General features: G+C 44.9%; 1 protein-coding gene across 1 annotated transcript; it reads left to right on the top strand.

The window, feature by feature from the left end:
• Window positions 1-14,880: 14,880 nt before the first annotated feature.
• On the top strand, window positions 14,881-16,763 carry LOC147737062 (uncharacterized). Its single transcript, XM_086961906.1, has one exon. The coding sequence runs from the start codon at window positions 14,881-14,883 to the stop codon at window positions 16,285-16,287; it is 1,407 nt and encodes a 468-aa protein (XP_086818032.1). The 3' UTR covers window positions 16,288-16,763.
• The last annotated feature ends 719 nt before the right edge of the window (window positions 16,764-17,482 follow it).

Raw genomic sequence — 17,482 nt, forward strand, 5'->3', positions numbered from 1 at the left:
CAGTACTTGGAGGAGAACGCTGGGTCCATCTCCTCTGCACAGGTGCTGTGAGAGGGCAGGAAGGCCGATGAACGATTTGGCTGCCTATAAGTTCCACAGTGAGGCATAACAGTATTGGTTGACTGACCTTGAGTTTCACCTGGCTCAGACGTATAACGCATTGCTGATCCCTGCTCTTCTCAGGAGCTGCTTGGGGCCAAGTATGATCTGAACTCCCATTACACAATGGAGGGCCAGAGAGATACGATCTGTTGACGATATAGTAGGGGACATTGAGTTGGCCCCCTTTGCTACTCTCATGCGTGATTATGGGCTGCCACAATCGCATCACTCACAGTATCGACAGCCTATGCATAGCCTGCGACACATGCTGGGTGCTCCCCCTTATGTTCTTGAGACTGACCCAATGTTGAGTTATACTCTGATGTGGAAAGGATTCAAGGACACTAGGGGCCCGATTCTGATGCGTTGTGGAAAGCTTCCAGACCAAATAGGTTTGGGAATGGTTTCCAACCAAATCGGATCGGGAGAGTCCAACCAACCGAGTATGATGCGTCGGGATGCTTCCAGATATGATTTGGTTGGACTCCCATTGACGTCAATGGGAGCCTATGTTCCTAACCTCATCTTAATCGGGCCCGAGGTGGGAATGCTTTCCTAATCGCATCGTAATAGGGCCCTCAATTGGTAAGACACGTTCCCGATCCGATTTGGACATAGCAAATGCCGTTAGGAGGCCTTCCTAACCACATCAGAATCAGGCCCTAAGGTGGGATTGTATGTTACAGCTGTGGGCAGCCTTTTTTAAAGCACTGCTGCCTACAATCTATGCTGTTTGCTGGAGCAGAGGTTGGGCCTATCACTCTCTGAGCAGGACTCCCATGACCTTTGGAAAGATCATGGCAGTATACCTCAGGAGGTCAGGTTGAAATCAGTTATTTCAAGTTCCTACACCACTGGCACTGGACGCCGGAGTGTATCTATAAAGCACATATGGCAGACGATTCCAAGTGCTGGAGGTACTGATGGTGTAGCGCACTCGCCTGTGACATTTTGCATTTCCTGTGGACTGTACAGTACTTTGTGCTACTGGGCTCCGTTTAGGATAACTTGATGACCAACCAAGGGGTGGCACCGCAATTCATGGCCCGGCAGACCTTGCTTCACAAAATGTCAATATTCCAGGATTTAACACCACACGGTAAGAGTGCGCTGGCTACGGCCTTCGTAGTGGGAGTTATTTTTTTGGGGGACGAACATGGGGTCTGGCACCCTGACTTTTCTCTCCTGTTTCCATGTCCCTTTCCCTCCTGTTCCCTCTCGTCCTCCTTCCCTGATCTTCTGCGGGATCTTCTCGGACACATCACCTCTATCTGGAGATGGTATTTTATTTATCGTTTTTCCTGTTATCAATGTCGTCTCACCAGTTCTAGTTTACACAGTATCTTGGACTCTGCTGAATTGATAAAATTCAATCCCTATTATATGCTCATTGTGTATGAAAAGTCAATGAAAAAAATAGATATTTAAAAAAGACACAGGAAGTGGTGTCACTTAACATTTGACTTTGACAATTCCAAAGGAAGAGACATTACTGAATTTATAGACATGATCAGAAAAAGTGTAAAGTGATAAAACTAACAACCAAGTCTCACTAAAATTGACATTCAATTTAACATTCCACTGAACTCTGTGCAATACTCATGGTGAAATATAAGAAAAGTTTTGCAACTAAAATGTGGCACAGAGGGTCTGCTCTGTGCCGAATAGTCAGGTGTGAAGTTCTAGTTAATTCCCATATTTTGGAAGAATGAGCCAGGTTTGAGTGACACTTCAGACCGACCTCCAAATGTTTGAGTGTCACTCGTGATGAGTGAGGTTTGAGGGCTCTGATATATGCACGTCCGAACTAATGTTGCTATTGAGGCATTCAAGACTGCTTGCATGACAATTCTACAAAGAGTTGACGCACTCACTAATCAATGGTGTATTGATGACGAGAGTACTATGATTAGGGCTCCCGGTTTTCCGTTTAAACTGATATTTACACATAAATACGGACGGAAAACTATTTTACCTTTGTCTGTATCTATATGTAGATGCGGTTAAATACTAGTAAATTGTGCGTTCTGCCGTGCTCCAGCCAAGGTGACTTGCCACGTCCCCCAGCTGCAGACAGGCCCCCCTCGTGTATGGTTGCCTGGGCTGAGTCAGCTTCCCGGGCACAGCCGCACCCGAGTACTTCACAGGTCTTTAAAAGACCTCTAACTTGTTAATGAGGCTTTGTTGTTTTGTCACCACTTCTAAAGCCTTTGTATCTCCAATCTAACTATTGCTGGGAGACCCGAAATGTTTCGACTGCCTTTGTGGTTTTGATATTCTAATAGCGAGACCCGCAACACAAATAATTTTTCTTCGGAATCAGTTTGTCTTTCAATCTTTGAAACAGTTTGATAGAAAACACAATTTATTTATGTTTGCTCTGGGGCTTGTCTGCGTTCAGGTTTTTTGGGGGAAAACATTGTTATTTGATGAACGCAATTGCCATGCTGCATAGAGAATTGGCACACCAGCATAATGGCGCTTTATTATTTGAAATTATCCTTCATACATTCAATAGGCGAGACAGGGTTCCATGAGAATAGACAGAGAAAAGGGACTAAACCCCGGGAGAGGCAGCAGGTTTCATTACAGTGCGGGAGCTGCCTCGCGCGCCTTTTGAGCGCCGTCAGAACCTCGAGTCTGTCAGGAAGACAGACATCTCAAGGACTGAAGCGATGTCTCATCCACTGTAGCTTTTATGTTCTATCCACATGACTGCCACCTGACACTACTGGCTGTCTCACAGCACTACACTGCACTGGGTCTGGCCACACTACCATCTCATAGGCACCCGTACTATTCCAGTAACTGAACTCTCCAGAGGAGCCCCTGGCTGCCTGGTTCCCTCTGAAGTACCCAAATGTATATAGTGGACCTGGTAACACTGCCTACCTGACTACCCAGTCCATGCAATAGGTACCCCGACCACTTTGTATTTATTTTAATTTTATGTTTGTCTCGGATTTGGAGCCCCTTTTAAGTTGGCATCACAGCCTGCACTAACTAAATGGAGGGACCGCTGCTGCTGAGGGCAGGGACCCCTTAGCCTGCTGGTACTCTAGGTCTGTAGCATTGTGGGCATCACAGGCTGTAGCGGTTACAATTAGTAAGTGGCAGCGAGGCCTGGCACAGCACGATAGCCTGATGCCAGTGCTGGCACAGTCCCATTTATTCATGTATGAGTAGCTTTCACGTGCACTTCCTTCCTATTTTGGCACCAACATTAAAGTGGCCCCATTATCGAACCATAAACCTTAACAAGCATTGGCATAGCCAATAGGTCTCGCCTTTGGGACCTTATAAGTGTTTATCCATGCAACAGTTGATGTTGTTGCACCAAGGATATTGTGCTGCATAACTAAATACTTATAAGTTCCCAAAGGCGAGACCTATTGGCTATGCCCATGCTTGTTATTTGATTTCTAGTACAATATATACTATATTGTACTAGAAAACTAATAAAATTGTCAATTTAAATAAATGTGGAAAAATAGTAGCTGTAGCGTCGTCTTTTGCTTGTGGCAAAAATAAATGTGGATAAATACAGAAAAAATGGCAAAAAAATAAATACCATAAAACCGGGAACCCTAACTATGATAGAGGGGCCTATGTGAAGGAGTAGAATATTTTCGAGTAGTGAAATGCCCCTCCCTTGTTCTTCAGACCAGTAACACCCACTCATTTTTATGATACACTGCAAACTGTGTGAGAAATTTCTGGTTTATACTTGATATCTCTATCTTAGGAATTAGTTGTTTCAAAGATAAATTGCTTTATTTTTTGACAGTCAATCTTTGTTGAGAGAGGATGGTGGTTACTGTAAACAAAACAACAAAGCCTGGAAGAGACCGTTATCTTAATATTTTAGGAGACAGTTGTGCTCCTAAACCAGAACCTCAAAACCTAATTAGAACCTACAATTCAGTCTTGTTCGAGGATATAAAACCGTATCAAATATAAGGAATAAGCCACAGTCACAGGAAAATTAGAAATAAGCTGTTCCTTCAATTGTCGCTTTGACACATGGCCTACGCCACATTGTACTTGATCTGGTGTTTAAAACTCCATGGTATTTACCTCTGTTTACTTTGCTATCTAGCACGTTGTGGATTTGAAAAACTGCAAATAAATGATTTAAAAGAATAAATAAGCTATCCAGCTTGATTGCAAAATTGACCGAAATACTTATATATTCATTAAAATACCGATATATTCATTGAAATATAGATATATTCATTGAAATTCAGATATATTCATTGAAATACAGATTGTCACCTTTCTGTAAACACTCTCAAGTCCTTTACGTCAGTGTTTGGAAGATGCTCATCTGAAGTGAAGCTATGAATACTTTTCCACAGCAGCAGCCATGTGTGAGGCCCTGTACTTGAACTGTCTGACCCTTAAAAACATTCATGTCTGTGACATCTGAAACCCCAGGTCTTTACAGGTATAAATGCTTGTTTGTGTGAAATGTATTCACTGCTGGAGCCTGGAGGCGGCAGTTCCGTCAGCGGCCACCAGAGGGCGCTTCTCGCCTGACGATGAAACCCACTGAGCACACATTGAATGAAAAGGAGGAGGGTTTCCTCTTCCGGGTCAGCGGCGGCAAAGACAGCACAAGCAGCGGTGGTGACATCACTTCCAGCCTGTCCTCGTGAATGCAGCCTGCTGCAGAGGAGGAAGGAGCCCTGTCTGGTGGGCAGTTACCTCCATCTTCAGATCCACACAGACCCCAGATCTGGCCCCTTCCCCCCTCAGACCCCAGATCTGCCCCTGCCTCACCTCAAACCCCAGACCTGCTACCCCCACCCCCTCCCCCCCCCCCCCCTCAGACCCCAGATCTGCGACCCCATTGAGGAGGAGAGAGCCTGGACAGGTTTCTGCTCAGGTAGGAGAGCTGCTAACTCACTTGGCTGCAATTTTTGAACCCATGGTTCAGATTCCCCCCCCCCCCAACCGCCCCTGGCATTCATGGTGACGTCAGGAGAGCTCAGCTCTTCCTGCTGATGAGCCTGAGTGAGGAAAGGAGGAGGTGAGGCCTGTCCAGGGGTGCAGAGGAGGTGAGACCTGTCCAGGGGGTTGGAGAGGAGGTCAGGCCTGTCCAGGGGAGCAGTGTCTTTCTTCTGGGCCTGTGGATAGCGCCCCGAGGCTCAGGGCGGAGTCATAGGCGCTGTATGGGGGAATGAACTCTGGGTTCCTCTGTCCTTAATATGAATCCTTCACTGAGAGACCTGTGAGAAGCACCAAGAGGCCTGTCCAGGGGTGCAGAGGAGGAAAGGCCTGTCCAGGGGTGCAGAGGAGGAGAGGCCTGTCCAGGGGTGCAGATGAGAAGAGGCCTGTCCAGGGGGCAGAGGAGGAGAGGCCTGTCCAGGGGCAGAGGAGGCGAGGCTTGTCCAGGGGGTGCAGAGGAGGGGAGGCCTGTCAAGGGGGCAGAGGACGTGAGGCCTGTCCAGGGGCTGAAGAGGAGGAGAGGCCTGTCCAGGGGTGCAGAGAAGGTGAGGCTTGTCCAGGGATGCAGAGGAGGTGAGTGTGAGAAGTTGGCCTGGCATATGCTGTCCACTAGTTATAGTGGGAACCATGCACCAGTCCAAACAACCCTTATTGATGATAGATTAAAGAAAACCTTTATTGAAAGCTGTCCTAGTGGTAGCTGTGGAGAGCAGCCTTCAGGCTAAGTCTTGAAGGAATATAAAGCAGCTTGTTTTACCAGTCTATAATCTCTTGAATGACCAAATGAGAACTACACCGAGTATATATATAAAATACATGTATTTATTCTAAAACACACCCCTTAGTCTCTTTATGAGGCTAGAAGTCGAAGTACACAAGTTACAAGTCAAATATTCACAGTAAATATCACAGTTTTCGATAGGCCCCGGGGGGGGACCAAACCATATACTAAAATAGTGGTATAAGAACCACGACATGACTGTACACAAGGCCTACAGCCTGTAGAATCGCTGGGCCCCTTCAAAACCACCCGCGGTAGTGACACAGGGAACCCACGAGGAACGTTTTCAGTGTGGGAGCACAGCCGCAAGCACCGTTAGCTTCTATTGGGAAAGTCGCTGTTGGAAATTTAAAGTTTAAGGACACTTAGAAGTTGACTAGGAACAAACCCTTTTGGACTTAGATGGTTCTAGAGCTAATACCCACGGGAGCACTGGAGTACTCGTGTTACCTAACCCAGGAAAGCCGACAGCATAGGTGCCAAATGGTGTCGGGTCGCGTCGTTGTTTTCAATGGCGAGTTGCTGCAAAGCGCTGCTGCCGGGAAGAGGAGAAGTGTCGGAGAGATCCAAGGCTGAATCGAAGATGATAAGAACCTGAAAGGAGAGGGGGCAGAGTCTGGGTCACTTGCCAGTGACCAGGGGCACAATAGTCGAATGTCCACCGATGTCGGATACTATAGGTGAGATGAGGGGAAGTTTGACTCTTCGGCCACGAGGACCAAGAGGTGTCGACGACAAACAGGAGCTGGATTCGAGCTGTCCCACAAGGTATTGGTGCCCGGATTGGACACAACAAGCCTTGGCAACAGCAACCCATGCAGGAAGAGAACAATGGCTTCGGAGTGGACCAGCAAGATCCAGGGGACTCACCAAGCTATGGAGAGTAAGTGCCCATCTGGAGCAACCAGGGAAGCCCAAAGAAAGTTACAGCTGCCTTCTCAGGTACACACAAGTCAACGGACAGGGGATTGTGAAGGTAATTCGAGAGGAACCAAAAAATAGTCTTAGTTTACCGTCGTATCGCAACCATAAGTTGGTGGTTGTGAAGTGCCGGTTCAGTTAGAATGTTAAACACTCTGAGAACTACATCTTGTTAATGTTAGAACAAGAGGGGACACGTAAAAGTACACATTCTTCCTAATGTACCTATGTATAGGTTCAAAAACACCAACTGGCTATAGTATTACAAAATATTTAAAAGTTGTCATGAAGACATATAACGATGTTAATGTTATCGCAAACTCAACATTAGAAGAATCTAGAATTCCTGAGTCGTGCTACCACCTCAGCATTAGCATTATTTTTTACCTTGTTTCACTCTTAAGAGAATCCTCCGCGATGCCACCATGTATCTTCGATGCCGAGTATGCTTGTGCGAAGAAGTTTCCCAAACTAGTTTGAATACCAGAAGTGTAAACAGCGTGTTCATGTTGTTTGTGAATTCACTCCCTACTCTCATGGTATAAACAGAGAGGATGTCTTAGCGTTCTATTCTAACTTGGCGGCCATTCTAACTACACCGGCTCTTCACATCCACCAACTTATGGTTGCGATACGACGGTAAACTAAGACTAAAACGCTCACAATAAGATTCTTTGCACATAGCATAAGAAGGCAGATTTTGGTAACTATGGCACAAATATGCAGGTATTCATTACAAACAGTATACTGCATGGGTTTTCGTTGGCATGGCTTTTGGGTTAGGATACTTCATTTCGATTGAGTTGTCAATCTGCATGTTCATTAAGCAAACTATAATATTTAAACAGCACGTCAGTTGCTCTGAAGCCTTTTTAATAAAGAATAGCAAGGACTTTGTTGCTAGTAATGATTAGTGACTTAAGTAGGAAATACGGTTCCAAATAAGCATTATTTAGTGATTTCACATTTTTGCAGCACTAAGAAGATTGTTACTGGAAGAAATAGAAACCAGTGAAATCCGTTCGGAATCATAGACGCTACCACACCTGAAACCCATTGCGTTTTGAAATTATCACCGCATAATAAGTAGGTCCATTTTAAAGGCACTAGTCTTAAAGCTAATCTCAAACATTGAATTTCAAATTATGGATTGATATATACAAATCTTTCTGCTTGTTTTACAGAATCAGTTCTCATACAGGAGATAGGTATTTATATACCCTCAAATAAGACTTGCTTTTAGTGTCTAAGTTTCACTTACTCACATCACTATTTTATTTTACCTATTCAGTGCACGCTTCAGATTTCTTTTAATATGACCCTCAGCCCTCGTAATGATTCACAATTCTCACGATCGCTCTAACAGCGGAAAGTTCTCACTTAGTTTAGTGTGGGAGAGTTTTAGCTGGCTCTTACTATCCTAAGCGCACTTACTTGGTCTCTCCTTCTCTATTAGGTTCAGAGACCTACTGTTTCACAAAGGTATATTCTGTGTTATTGTGTTGTTGGATTTTTGTATTGATTTCTTATCCCACCACAAGCATTAGTTACACTTGATTGGTGACTTTCTCAATACTGATATAGTATGGTTTGTTTGTTATCAATTGGGCTGTTTTTCCCAATATGTATACTGCTCTTTTTGTGTCTTTTTTCTTGAGAAAGTTGCGGGACGACCTCCCGTTTGGGACGAAACACGTGTTGGCTGTAGATAATTTCTGGGAAGACTTGCATATAATAAAGTGACCAACAAAGAAGAAGGAAGACTGATCTTTTGCGCATTATTTAATTTTGAATTTGTGGAAACGTGTTACATACTTATGTTACTTTATAAGTGATATGTGTGCTAAGGAGTGTCATTTGTTCCAGAAGCCAGAGGCCTATCCTGAGGAGTGGGGTGGTTCTCCTCACCTTTTAGCACCATCAAATACTGGGTTCCTTAAAATAATGTCTGTAATTATTCTATGTGGTGCTTTGTTACCTAAATCAAATACCACTGCCTGGCTTTATCTACTCTTAAGTGCATTATAACCTTGCGGTAAAGGCTAACTTTGGACTGGCTGCATGGAAACATGTTGTGTTTGGTGTAAACCACCTTGGAATCATACCCCCACACCAGCAACTGGTGTGGGAGTTTGATCCCGCCCTTCTAGAGGGAGAGGCATGACAGCACAGGTATACCCTGTGCCAGTTTAAAAGAGGCCTGGCATCACAAAATGGATGCTGCAGCTACAGACACAAGTCTGACCTCCTGCTGCTGACCGAAGCTCCGGCAGGGGAGGCCTTGAAAATAGTTTTCCCGTCACAGGGAGGTGTAACCAGCTCCCAGACGGGCTTTTGTGTATTGGGGCTGGGTGGGAGCACTCCAAGAGTGCTTTGAAGTCTGTACTGGGTGCACATTTGGTGTCCCTGTGCATAGTCCAGTTCAAACCAGCCCCAGGGGCTGCCAGCCCCTGCTCTGGTGCAAAACTGAACAAAGGAAATCGGTGTAGCCCCTCCTCTTTCCAAACCCTCCCATAGGTGGGTTCCTAGAGCTAGTCCAACCCATTCCTTGGGTTTAATGAAGGAACCTCTGTAACCAGAACTTTAGATATCCCTGGACGAAACTCTGAAACTGAATCCTGGACCTTCGACGATCTGTTCAACGCCAGATGACTGAAGAATCTCCCTTGGAGTAAAAGAGTTACTCCCCTGCTTGGCAGGCACCAAAGACGCATCTGACTAGTCTGCATCTCCGAAGCTCCCGCCAGAAGCCAAAGACTTTGCAACACCAGAGGTGGATTTCCAGACTTCCCCGAGGCTGATCTGAGTCCCCAGCAAAGCCGAGACCTGTAGCCATTGCGGGTAATGTGGAACCGGAACTCCTGGACACCATGCACATTTGCAAGTACATCAGTTTCTCGACGTTCTTCAAAGCTGTGCTTTGGATAACTTGTAGCCCGACCCCGAGCAGATAATCCACTGAAGATTGCTTGCCTACCCACTCCGAGTGAACCGAGGGCTGCCATTTTGTGATTCAGCTCGAGGTACCTTCACAATCCATTGTCCGTTGACTTGTGGGTACCTGAGAAGGCAATTCAGATTTTCCTTGGGCTTCCCTGGTTGCTTCAGACGTGCCCTGACTCTCCATCGCTTGGTGAGTCGCCTGGACCTTGCTGGTCCACTCCGAAGTCATTGTTTTCTTTCTGCGTCGGTTGCTGTTGCCGAGGCTTGTTGTGTCCAATCCAGGCACTGACGCTGCAGCGTTTGACATCCTTTGTGGGCGAGCTTGATTCCTGCTTCTGCTTGTCGTAGACGCCTCCTGGTCCTCGTGGCTGAAGAGTCAAGCTTCCCCTCATCTCACCTGAAGTACCCGACATCGGTGGGCTTTCGACTTTCGTGCCCCTGGTCACTGACTAGTGACTGAGACTCTGTCCCCTCTGCTTTCAGGTTCTTCTCATCTTCGATCAAGACTTGGATCTCTTCGGACACTTCTCCTTTTCATGTCAGCAGCACTTTGCAGCAACTCGCCATTGAAAACGACAACGCGACCCGACACCATTTGGCACCTATGCTCCCGGCTTTCCTGGGTTAGGTAACACGAGTACTCCAGTGCTCCCATGGGTGTTGGCCCTAGAACTATCTAATTCCAAAAGGGTTTGTTCCTAGTCCTCTCCTAAGTGTCCTGAAACTTAGAATTTCCAACCGCGACTTTCCCCATAGAAGCTAACGGCGCTTGCGGCTGTGTTCCCACACTGCACGCGTCCCCGTGGTCCCCTGTGTCACTACCTTGGGTGGTTCTGAAGGGGCCCAGTGATTCTACAGGCTCTAGGCCTTATATCTAGTCAAGTCGTGGTTCTTATATCACTATTTTAGAATATGGTTTGGTCCCCCCCTGGGGCCTATTGTGCTATTTACTGTGAGTATTTGACTTGTAACTTGTGTACTTCGATTTCTAGCCTCATAAAGAGACTAGGGGGTGTGTTTTAGAATAAATACATATATTTTATATATATACCTGGTGTGGTTCTCCTTTCATTTGGTCATTCATGAGATTATAGACTGGTAAAAAAAACTGCTTTACATTCCTTCAAGACTTAGCCTGAAGGCTGCTCTCCATAGCTATCATCAATAAGGGTTGTTTGGACTGGTACAAGGTGCCCATTATAACTAGTGGACAGCATATACCAGGCCAACTTCTGACATTGTCCATGTGGGGGCAGAGGAGATGAGGCATGTCCTGCAAGGGTCGGGGGTGCAGAGGAGATGAGGTCTGTCCTGAGGGGGTGCAGAGGAGGTGAGGCCTGTCCAGGGGTGCAGAGGAGGTGAGACCTGTCAGGGAAGGGGGGTGCTGCAGGCGGGGCCAATCCAAAGTAGTGCAGAGGAGGTGAGGTGAGACCTGTCCAGAGCTGGGGGGTGCAGAATTGGTGAGGCCTGTCCATAGGGGTGCAGAGGAAGTGAGGCCTGTCTAGTGGGGTGCAAAGGAGGTGAGGTCTGTCCAGGGGTGCAGAGGAGGTGGGGCCTGTTCAGGGGGTGCAGTGGAGGGTCAGGGCCAGACTAGGAACCCAAACCAGGCCTGACAATTTTGACAGACAGCCCCTGCCTCTTTTGTTGCCGGGGGTGATATAGCAGCACCAGAGCCAAACAAGCCCCAGTAACAAATACGTTTCCCAGCACTGAAGAATCGACCCCCACTCTTCCAGCCCCCCGGGGAAACACCCGAAGCCCGTTACGGCCAGTCCGGCCCTGCTCAGGGTGTAGGTTTTACTGGCAGTGGCAATTTAAATATCTCAAACACTAATAGTGTGCAAAATAAGACATGAACCCTGGGATGTTTGCAGGAACCTGGGAAACTGGAACATGAATCAGATGGCCAGAATGGGATGTCTCAGTCAATGGTCCCAGCCCAACTGGCCTCTGTGCCGAGCATGCAGAATCAAAGGCAGATAAATTGGAACATGCCTTCAGTCCCGATGGTCCCACAGCCCAGTGCAGAATAGAACGCCAAATTCTCAACAAATTCATTATTTCAACAAAATCCTTCAGTGATTAATAAGGATTTTCCACAACTTCCTCTTGCACTAGGCGCTTCTACTGGACTGAATCAGACACAATGACGGTGCCTGAGACGGGAGAAGGATTGCATGCTTAGTGCAGTCATGGAGGTCACCCAGAGTGGCTCTTTTGTAGAAGAAGTAAATGGGAATCCAGCATCTCTTTTAATCAATAAATGTGCCTCCCGTGCCACAGTCAGACTGACATGAGCCTACAACCCACCCCTCTTGGGAAAGGAGACCAAGTTGTATGCATTTCTAATAAACAACTAATAAGCTGTCAGCAAATGTTCCCGTACAAATTGGGTCAATGATGATTAGCCACAAACTTAAACTGTGATTAAGATCCAGTTATTATGTTAGGGAATAACTTTGTAAAATTACTTGTGGCTTTTTGGGGAAGAGTCACAATTAATTATTCATTTTGTAGGTGTGGTTTATTAAATTACATTTTGTTGTGCCATGTTTTCATGAACATTCATTGATTGCTGTCATTTTTACCTCATCATGAACCATGTCAATAATGTGTTCTCTCTGTCTGAAAACTTATTAAATGTACTGTTTTGGGTTATTTGCTGGAATTGTTTTATTTTACACTTTTCCTAAAGACAGACTGCATGTGAGTCCTCTTACTGATTTTGTACTTAAGAACTTTTCCTTGATTTTTAATTAAGCAGGTTCTATGTCAGTTTGCTATTTGATATTATAAAAAAACGTTTTCTTATTTCTTAGCACACATTTGTTGTGGTGGTCTGTCTATTAACTTTACAGCTGGAGTTGTTTCTGAGTCTATCTTTTGATATACTTTAGAGGTTACCTTTCTTTGATCCTCCTGCAAATATTATAATTATTTCTCTGACTGAGTAACCATGTTTATGTCTTCAGTAATTATTTGAAACCTTTAATATAGCTTTGAAGCTTGTTGTAGGTCCAAAGGCAAGGGCCTTTACCAAGGGAGCGGTCCTTTAATGGGTAGTATTGCCTGCCACGGCTGACTATAAGGTCATTACACTGTTTGCTCCATGAGGGCAGACTGTGTTAATTAATAAAACAAAGGTGTCCCAGAGACCGAGGGGGTTGAAACACCTCCGGTACTCCGAAACCTTTGTTTCACAGCTGTTTCTGTGAATGTTGAACAGTTAACAGCCGCATGCGGGACCACAAGGGTTAATTGTTGAACAATCACAGCAATAGCTGTTAAAGGAGGCTGAAGTCAGCCCCTGGCTCTCCCTGGGTGCGGCTAAACTGCTTTTCATCATTCACATGAGCTGGGGAGATGCAGGAGATGAGCAGAACCTTCCCTCCTTCCGAGATGCCAGTGACACTGCAAGCTACGGGAGGAGGAAGGGGGGAGGCTCCTGTGTGCCCTGCTGCAGGCTCTATCTTCTGCCTTCTCCTGCCCAATCCAAATATTTTGAAGAGGCAGAGGCTGTGTATTAGGACATTGTAATGTTGAGAGCAGCGGGCCTATATCAGGTTGTATAGGCTGCTGCTGCACAATTTGAAAGGGTGAATTCCACTGAGCTAACTGGACACAGTCTCAGTCTACGGTAGCATTTAAAGCACTGAGTGCAACAAGGCCAATTCCTTGCTTCAATAAAATGTCCCTTCCTAGATCACTGGAAAAAGGAATAGATGAACAGTCTAGGTGGGCAGGGGAGTAAATAACATCTGATTATTCATTAAAAGTATTACAAATATCTCATTATGATGCCAGCCTTTGACACAGAAATTGTAAATTGATAGTGTTGGCTGAGAATCTGTGTCACAATATATGTGTTTCTTTCTTAAATATTATTTACGTTTGCTCTCACATCCATGAGTTCCAGTGATCTAAAGCTCCCGATCTACACAGTGTCCCAAAGCTGTTTAACCACTATCAGAAATGCTACTCAACTGATTTCCTAGCTTCTTTTTGTCCATACTTTCTTTGTGCAAAGTATAAGGTCATAAATATTTTTTCTTTGTTTTCATTTACAATATCTGACTCCATTTCTACAGGTGACTGAAGCATGAACAGAAAAAGGAAGGTTTAAATTTAGTGAAACACAACGAAAAGGATTATTTCAAGGAAAGTTAAAACATTCTAGAGCTCTTGAGAAGAAACACATTCTATGTACCAGGAATGGTGAGGATGTTGGAGTAGAAGAAACTGGTGAATGTGAAAGTTGTCAAATCCCTAAAGTAAAAGGACCATCAATGTTTACCAGGTGCCAGTAACTGAGATTGAGGAGAACATTGGCCACAATTGATCCCCACACAGTGCACTTGAGAAAACTCAGTGTTGTAAATTCTGTTTGATGGTTTATGAGAAAAATACTTTGGAGACCAAAACCCTCCCCAACAGATCAGCATCCGTAGACCTGTTGTAATGTGACAGAACTGTCAAAAAGACTTATATCCTCGGTTTACAAGCGCAATCTTTGTCTCCGTCTCCTGGAGATGAGAGGAGAGAAAAGATTATTTAAAAGAAAGTCATTGTAAATACTCTTTCTCAGATGTCGTTACAGCAAAGATGCTGGATTATCATTTCCAATATAGGAAGATTTTCCTCACCAGCTCTGTCTCTTGGGTTGATCCGAGTGGTTTCAAAGTGTCTTGTACCTTCAAAGTGGATCATGTACCTGTCTTAGCCACTGAGCAAAAAAGCATATTCTGGCACAGAAAGTATAAAAGGGGCCAGTGTTACACTATTGATAATTCATAAACCACCCTGGCATGCCCTAATCATCTGTCATTGCTTGTATGAAAAAACATACCTACCAGGCAAACACTAAAGCCCAAAGACCTAATCAGTGCTTTTAAAACTCCTAAATCAAATGTGATCAAATAGAATCACTAAATAAGACTAATTAAACTTGAGAAAATTCACCCGGGCATAATCCATGAGGGCCTCTTAATCAATACAAGGGGCTCCTCAGTGAAAGTTAATAAGACAAGTTAGATCAGTGCCTTTAAAGGTAGGAAAATGATCTCCAGGAAAAAACTATAATTAGTTAAATATAAATGTGAAGAAGAGCATCTGCAGCATAGTTTAGTTAATGCTAAGTGGTGACATAAACAAGTACAAACACTGGCATCAGATTCAGTCTTAAGATGACATGTATCCAGGAACAAACCCAACTTGGAGAAACAAACAACTCGAATAAGAGCAATGACTGTGAAAACAGCTTTAGTTATCAATCCCACCTTACTAAACATGAGAAAACTAGCGCTGTCCGAAAACCCTATCAGTGTCCCGAATGCCAGAAAGGCTTCAGTCGCAAATCCAACCTTACGGTACATGAAAGAGCCCACACTGGGCATAAACCATATCAGTGCTCTGAATGCTGGAAAAGCTTCAGTCATAAATACAGCCTTACTGTACATGAAAGGACCCACACTGGGTATAAACCATATCCGTGCTCTGAATGCTGTAAAAGCTTCAGTAGTAAATCAGATCTCTCTCAACACGAGAGAGCTCATACTGGACAAAAACCTTATCAGTGCTCTGAATGCTGGAAAAGGTTCAGTCATAAATCCAACCTTACTGTACATGAAATGACCCACACTGGGCATAAACTGTATCAGTGCTCTGAATGCCAAAAAAGTTTCTATGGCAAATCCAGTTTAACTCAACATCAGAGAATCCATACTGGGCTCAAACAGTATCAGTGTTCTGAATGTCAGAAAAGCTTCAGTCCGAAACAGACTCTCACTAGACATGAGAGAACTCACACTGGGGAAAGACCTTATCAGTGCTCTGAATGCTTGAAACGCTTCAGTCGGAAATCCAACCTTACTGTGCATGAAAGAACCCACACTGGGTATAAACCGTATCAGTGCTCTGAATGCCAAAAAAGTTTCTATGGCAAATCCAGTTTAACTCGACATCAGAGAATCCATACTGGGCTCAAACAGTATCAGTGTTCTGAATGTCAGAAAAGCTTCAGTCTGAAAAAGGCTCTCACTAGACATGAGAGAACTCACACTGGGGAAAGACCTTATCAGTGCTCTGAATGCTTGAAACGCTTCAGTCGGAAATCCAGCCTTACTGTACATGAAAGGACCCACACTGGGTATAAACCGTATCAGTGCTCTGAATGCCAGAAAAGCTTCAGTCATAAAATAAGTCTCACTAGACATGAGAGAACTCACACTGGGGAAAGACCTTATCAGTGCTCTGAATGCTTGAAACGCTTCAGTCGGAAATCCAACCTTACTGTGCATGAAAGAACCCACACTGGGTATAAACCGTATCAGTGCCCTGAATGCCACAAAAGCTTCAGATTGAAAACAACTCTCACTAGACATGAGAGAACTCACACTGGGGAAAGACCTTATCAGTGCTCTGAATGCTTGAAACGCTTCAGTCAGAAATCCAGCCTTACTGTACATGAAAGGACCCACACTGGACAAAAACCGTATCAGTGCCCTGAATGCCACAAAAGCTTCAGATTGAAAACAACTCTCACTACACATGAGAGAACTCACACTGGGGAACAACCCTTATTAGCTCTCTGAATGCTGGAAACGTTTCAGTCAGAAATCTGGTCTCACTCAACCTGCGAGAACTTACCTGGAAAAAAACCTCATCATTGTTCTAAATGCCAGGGAAGGGTCTGCTGGAGATTCAGTTTCATTCAACAAGAGAGAACCCACAACGTGAAAGAAAATGACCCGTGCTCTCAATGTGACAAAAACTTCAGTTGTAAATGGAACCTTTCCACATAGGAGAGACAATGTGGGAGAATAAAAGGTGCTCAGTGTCAACCCCGAGGAGGAGCATTCAGCATCGCAAACATTTACATGAAGCAGCCACAAAGACACCGCTCCATTGATTGTCCAACAAACTGTCTACTGAGAAAAGAACACAGCGAGGGATGGAAATGCTTGAATTAACCTCATTCTTTTGTAACTATTTGTGGCCTCATTCCATTCAGTGTGTTGTGTTCGCTGAGCGTTTATAAGCCATGGCTCTGACCCACAAAGTCCATTTGATCCTGAACTTTGAAGCCACTCTGCTAGGATCAGGAATGCATGTAACCTCAAACTGTTTCCAGCCTTAATGAGCCTCACCAGGGGGCTGCAGCAGGAGTCCCTTTATCGTAGCTCTCTATGGAACCAACATCTGTCCATGTCTGTACCACGTAGGGGTGATCATTGTGAAAAACTAAAGGTGATGGATGGACTGGTAGTTAATCTCTGCAACATCCCGCCACATCATTCTCCAGTCTTTGTGTAACTACAGACGAGGCCAGCCATATGTAAACCATTCTTGGCCCCACCCTAAACAGTCCTAATGACTTCTGTTCCAAAAAGCCTCGTATTACAAAGATCCACACGAGTGGCCTCTTTCCATCTTCTTTTTGTTTCAAATGGAACCTGCTATCCCCTTAACCATGCCTCTGGCCTGCCACGTTCCATGCTTTGGCTCTTATCATCAACCTTGAACCATCTCCATAACTTGGAAGCTCCGATGACTTTGCAGCTGTTGTAACTGCTTGAAGTTTCCCACATTTTGATGGCTGTGGATTCAGGTTCAACTTGCTAGCCCAACTCTACTCTGTGGGAATTTTGCACTTCAAGCCACTTCTGTGCAGCTCGTCACCTTCTGAGACTGATTCATCCAAAAACCTTGCATCAAATTCCAGTGTTAATCATCAAAAGAGACTAAACTTATCTTTGTCCTCTCGAGCATAGCTACCAAAGTCAGCTA

The sequence above is a fragment of the Lissotriton vulgaris genome, chromosome 1_1 (assembly GCF_964263255.1).
Source record: "Lissotriton vulgaris chromosome 1_1, aLisVul1.2, whole genome shotgun sequence".
In the NCBI taxonomy this organism is placed as follows: domain Eukaryota; kingdom Metazoa; phylum Chordata; class Amphibia; order Caudata; family Salamandridae; genus Lissotriton; species Lissotriton vulgaris.

Excerpts from the sequence above, each read along its gene's own strand:
- LOC147737062 (XM_086961906.1), top strand. The coding sequence starts at position 14,881 with ATGACATGTATCCAGGAACAAACCCAACTTGGAGAAACAAACAACTCG.